The sequence below is a fragment of the Heterodontus francisci genome, chromosome 30 (genome assembly GCF_036365525.1).
Source record: "Heterodontus francisci isolate sHetFra1 chromosome 30, sHetFra1.hap1, whole genome shotgun sequence".
Classification (NCBI taxonomy): domain Eukaryota; kingdom Metazoa; phylum Chordata; class Chondrichthyes; order Heterodontiformes; family Heterodontidae; genus Heterodontus; species Heterodontus francisci.
Window position 1 is genome coordinate 55,367,862 of NC_090400.1, and position 6,004 is coordinate 55,373,865.

At 41.1% G+C, this 6,004-nt stretch overlaps 1 protein-coding gene across 2 annotated transcripts in view; it reads left to right on the top strand.

The window, feature by feature from the left end:
- LOC137346813 (clathrin heavy chain 1) overlaps positions 1-4,319 on the top strand; it is a 120,176-nt gene extending 115,857 nt beyond the window's left edge. For both annotated transcript variants that reach the window (XM_068010703.1, XM_068010704.1), the window contains 2 exons: positions 2,183-2,258; positions 3,334-4,319. In XM_068010703.1, coding sequence (XP_067866804.1) covers positions 2,183-2,258; positions 3,334-3,455 — 198 coding nt within the window. In that variant the 3' untranslated portion in view covers positions 3,456-4,319. The remainder of the gene's footprint in view (positions 1-2,182; positions 2,259-3,333) is intronic.
- The last annotated feature ends 1,685 nt before the right edge of the window (positions 4,320-6,004 follow it).

The window sequence follows — 6,004 nt, forward strand, 5'->3', positions numbered from 1 at the left end:
TCTGTTGCCCTTGTCCTTTTTCAGGTGGTAGAGGTAGCAGGTTTGGAAGGTGCTGTCAAAGGAACCTTGGTGAATTACTACAGTGCATCTTGTAGATGGTATGTACTGCTGCCACTGCATCAGTGGTGGAGGGAGTGAATGTTTAATGTGGTGGATGGGGCACCAATCAAGCAGGCTGCCTTATCCTGGATGATGTCTAGCTTCATGAGTTGCTGGAGCTGCACTTATCCAGGCATTCATCCAGAGTATTCCATCGCACTCTTGACTTGTGCCTTGTGGATAATGGACAGGCTTTGGGGAGTTGGGAGGTGAGTTACATACCACAGAATTCCCAGACACACACCTTGTAGCCATGTACTTTATAGCTGGTCCGGTTCAGTTTCTAGTCTGTGGTAACCCCCCAGGATATTAGGGGATTCAGCAATGGCAATGCCATTGAATGTCAATGGATGGTTCGATTTTCTCATTGGTCATTGCCTGGTACTTAACTGACAAGTTGCACTCAAGCCACTTATCAGCCCAAGCCTGAATGTTGTCCAGGTCTTGCCTCCATACAAACATGGACTGCTTCAGTATCTGAGGAGTCTCAAATGTGCAATTTTGAGTACCAATCAGCAAATATCCCCACTTCTGACCACCAAGAGGGAAGGTCATTGGTTCAGCAGCTGAAGATGTTCAGGCCTAGGACACTATCCTGAGGAACCCCTGCAGTGATTTCCTGGAGCCGAGATGATTGACCAACAACCACAACCATCTTCCATTGGTACTTGGTATAACTCGAACCAGCCCCAGTGAAGAGTTTTCCCCCTGATTCCCATTGATTCCAGTTTGCTAGGGCTCCTTGATACCACAGTCAAATGCTGCCTTAATGTCTAGGGCAGTCTCTTGAATCATTGGAATGATCTCCAGAGGGTAGTAGCACTATACCCTAGCAAGGAGGGAAGAAGCAATGTGAACATAAGCCAGTGTTAAACTTTAACATAGCACTGGATAGGCTTGGGTTATGACTCCGTGCAAAGCAAACTTCAGGATTTTTCTCCATGAAGGAAAGCTGAAACTATTGAGCTCTTTCTATAGTTTAATCTTCCTGAAAGGGATCTTAAAGTTCACTTTTATTCCAACCTTTTGAATTCATATGGGCATTCTTACTGCATGGAGTTCAACCTGGACCCTACAACTAACTTGTTTACTTAACATCAAGCTTTTATTCATATCCCCAGAAATATCTCTGATTTAGAATACAGCAGAACTGGTTCTATTGCTGCCTATTAGGCACTGTTGAGGAACTGGTATTGAATAGTTAAGCATAAACTGAAAGCTCCAACTCTTTTTAACAATATCTTCTGCATTGGAAGGGATAACTCCACTCAGCGCACATCTGTATAGGCCTCATGGATACTCTTTTTTTTTCTGTGAAAGCAACAGACTATATTTGCTTTCTCTGAAATACTATAGGAGAGCTGGCTTGCCCACCACTGCTGTCACAGTTTATCTATCTGCAACCAGATTTAAAAGCCATTCTAACTTGGTGGCTGTCTGTAGTATGAAACCAGGGTGGGGCATAGAAATATGAGGCTTGAGTAATCTGACATCTGTTGATTGAAAGCAATGTTTGGTGTATGAGAGTCACTGATCTGTATCTCGGGCATATGACTCAAATGTTCCCAGTCCAGAAGCCAGTTGCTATTTGGTTGGAAACTTCAACATCATGGAACTTTGATACTTGGATTTGAACATCTCTTCGCATTTTTCTTCTAACCCACCAAAATCAGTGAAATGGGTATTGTGGCCTCAATGCTTCTGGCACTGATGCCTTGGGTGGAGAGATGAATGTGTTCAAAGTCCTGCATGTTGGTGCTGCAATTGACTATTAATCAAGTGTATTAATGAACCATCCTTCAAGTTTGAACACTTGCCTTGTAAATGTAGCATTCTGGTCTAACACTCAGAATTTTTTTTAAAACTTCAGAAATTGAGTAAACTGAACTAGTCAGCCTTATCCTACTTGACATTTAAACTAAGTTAGTGTTTCGCATTGCTCATTGCAATCCATTGAATGGTCGTTTGTCCCCGTTTTGGAAATTTCTAACAATTTTAAGCATTTGTAAGGCTTTTCCTTCTAATCAAAGGAAGCAAATCTCACCAATGAGACAAGTGACTGGTAATTGTTTGGGTTTTTTAGGTGGATAAATTGGACATATCTGAATCGCTGAGGAAGGAGGAGGAACAGGCTACAGAGACGACGCCCATTGTTTATGGTCTGTATTACTTGACAGTAGCATTCTCATTCTTGTGCACTCATAATTGCCACTAGATAAAAATTTAAAATCCAGAAATATGGAATTAAATTGACCTTGGTGCTACAACCTGGAATGCTAAAACTTTCAAATTTGATCAAGCAGAAGGTTTTGATCCTTATGAACATGTATAGAAATATTGGATGAGAAACAGTCTTCAAAGGACTCTGGTCTTTGTCTTAAATGCTAAGTGACCTGTAAGACTTGGACTGTGAGCACAGGTCAAAAATCTGAGACGAGATCGCAAACTCCACTTGTCCCCCAACTAAATAGAGCAGAGGACTGACTCACTAAACCAGTTCACATGGCACTTAAACCCATATGACTTCACTTAAATTAATAGCAGTAACCTCTGAACCACCTTGTAACTAATTTTTCAGCTAAAATTGCTTGTCCTGTAACTTTAAACACATCCTAGTGGTGATTCTCCATCTTGCATGTCAAAGGAAGATCACCCACACTGAAGTACTTAGTCACTGGAAAATTTTAGTCCAGTGTTGCTGATTAGAGCACTATCATGTTGCCCAATGATCTTAATTCATCAGCTTCTCCCACCACCCATGACATGTCAGCAGTACCTAAACCCTAGAATATAAGGAAAGTCTAAGGGTGGTCTCATGAACTAGATGCTTTTGGTAGAAATGGGGATGTGAACATTTCTCAACTATTGCACTTCTACCTACTAATTGATTCAGCATTTTGAAGGAGCTTAAATAATTGTAACTGGTTCATGCTGAAAGATTTTAATGGATGTGATCACCATTGTGCAATAGTCTTCTAGCTGGAGCTGGGAAAAACGTCTGACTAGTATTGCAGTAGAGATGTGACAAAAGGTAGCTTGCTACCTTTTTTGGATCAGACACTAACTTTCCTGCAACTAAATGGCATGTAGATCCATGCATTCTGCAAAAAGAATGGATGCTTTGAAGTTTATAGATCTTCTGCTTTGAACAGCCCATATCTTGGGACACCTGTAAATAGTGGCCTCCTAAATAAGCTGGATTACACTAATTTCTTTTTTTTTCTCCCTGTGCAGGTCAGTCGCAGCTTATGTTGACAGCAGGACCCAGTGTAAGTGTTCCTCCACAGGCAGCCTTTGGCTACGGTTACGGTGCCCAACCATATGCTCAGCCTGGCACATATGGGTATAGTATGTAAAGCAATAGATCCCAAGTTACCCACCTGCTCAGCATCTGCCAGTTTCCCTCCACCTCGCAACAGGGAAGAGAAAGCAAAGCTCTTTATATTGTCATGAAGGACTTCAGTCATTTTTTTGTTTTTTTTTTCTAGTTCTGAATGTTTGGATCACAGCTGTCTAACTCGTCCCTCACATTCCATGTTAATTAGATTGTGATTTTTCTTTGGAAGGGGAATGGTTGTCGCATTTGAAGCTCTTGGTGCGAGCTCATGTCCTGCAATACAGTCTGTTGTAAAGATTTGCACTCTAGTGAGAATACTTTGTAGTATCTCCAACTGTGTGAGCAGCTTGTGGGCTGTATAAAAAAATTAGTGGTAAATCTCATTGTATTCATAAAAGTTATGATAGAAGTTGAGTACAGGACTTGGCTGCTTATCTAATGTTAAGCAACAAAAACACTAATCACAGTGCACCCAACACCATGATCTGAAAGTTGGAAATTGTAGTTCTGTTTAAAAAAAAAAAAGAGAAATTTTGGAAGGCATAAAGTTCACCTGACTCATTTGATTTAAAACTTGGACTCTTCCCAATCTATGCAGGCTCTTGAAAACCATGTAGAGGTTTTTAAAGTTTCTACTACACTGTTCACTCCCTCATGGTTAAGGATGGCCTCTTTTTGTGCTATTATACAGTGCTGATGTGGGACCATTGTTCTGGCAAACTCCCTGAACCCAGTCTGTGTTTCCAACCCTGTGCTAAGGTCTTGCATTTGCTGGATATTGTGGTGTGTTAGGTCACTGTCTTGAGTGTACAGAATAAAGAATTAAACTCTCCTGTCAGTTTTGTGCAATTTGAAAGATTGGAAATAAAGTAACAGGACTATGGATCTCTGTTTTTTGTGCTCATTCTATTAATTCTTGGTCACAACTGTCCTGTTCATCTGATTTAAAGGGAGGGTTGGGAGTGGAGAGACAGTCCTAATAAACAATAAGTTGAGAAGTTCACTAACTGGTGAGGATAGTGGTGTGGGTCTAAACTCCATTTGGCTTCAGTAGTTCTAACCAAATCCTGTATCTACCCAAGAAATGAGTTTTTTTTTTTTAAATCTAGTTTACAGATGTATAAGAAGCTTGTACCTGGCTTATATGCAGTTTACATATGTTGGAACATTGCTTTCTACTGGAGTCAACTCTGCATCAACATTTAATAGACATTCTGAACTGCATTTAGGAACTTACCAGGTCCTAGAGTTTTAACAAGGGATCTGCTCTGGCTGGGATACAGTTCCTCGGGCAGAGGGTACCTTCTACTCACATTTATTCTCTAAGCCCATGTTATCGGCTATGCCAGGCTTTGGAGCTGTGGAACTCATTCAGCATACAGTGATTAAGTGATAGACACATCTTCCTCATTTCAACCAGCTGAAGCTTGGGCATGGCAATGTGCCCACTATCCTTGGCCCTGTGCTAGGATGCCACTTAACATTTCTAGTATCTTGGCCAAGATAACTGAGTATTTTTAATTAAAGCTGTCTGCTGTCAGTTCATACAATCATTTTGTAAGCAATGTGAAATCCTGTCATCTTTGCTCCAAAACCCCTCATGCCAAGTTAAATGCAAGGTCATCTATTTTGGACTGAGGATAAATTATCATTTAGATGAGAGCAGAACCAAACCAGGGTGGCCTTTAACTTGGACAGTGGTGTTGAAGCAGGGTCATATGGCCAACTATTCAAAAGCTGCAGGGAGGTTGAAGTGAAGGATAATGCATCATGGCCAAGACTCTAGACTTGCTTGGGCTATTTCATTGACCATCTTTCTACAACTGCTGCTGCCCCATGATTTGGAAGGCACCAATGTCTTGAAGAAATGGAGGCTGGAGGTGGAAAATTTCAAGGCTGTTTTTTGAGGTGGAACAGAAGAGATGGTGGTTTTGAAAAGGAGACCGTTAAACCAGAAAAATAATCCTTTACAATGTCATCTAACATTGGAGGCAAGAAATCAAATTAGGTGGTTTAGTGGAATTGGGATCAAGAGGATATGGGTCATGTGGATCAGATCTAAGGGCATAATGGCAGGCTGAGAAACTAGATAAAAGGTATGGATTCTGGGCTGGGACAGGAGATGCAGGAAGAGGAAGGTTTATATCAGCAAAAAATTGCTACAAGAATAGCCTCCAATCTTGGTGGACAAGGCCTATGTTCTCATTTGTTACTAAGGGGGCAGGAGTGAAAGGCTAGAGGTTATCTTTGCTCTTCAGGTTGATCTGCAGTTGTGGGTGATTGTCAGGAGACTGGAGCGCAAAGCACTTGCAGCATTTCTAGAGTGGCTCATTACTCTTGCACTTCATCTTTCAATCTGCTGCCTTTTTGTTTTCTATTCACAGATCTTGTGGGGGTGGGCAAAACATATTAATGTTTAGATTGGGACTGTTGAACATGTTAAGTGAGCCTATATTTTATTGGTAAAGCTAGTGTTAAGGCATTTTGGAGGTGGCTGGTATTGGAGCAAATATTTTGTAACTTTCTGCTGCTTGTAGCTTTTTACTTTTTGAGCGTTTTGGAGCTCTT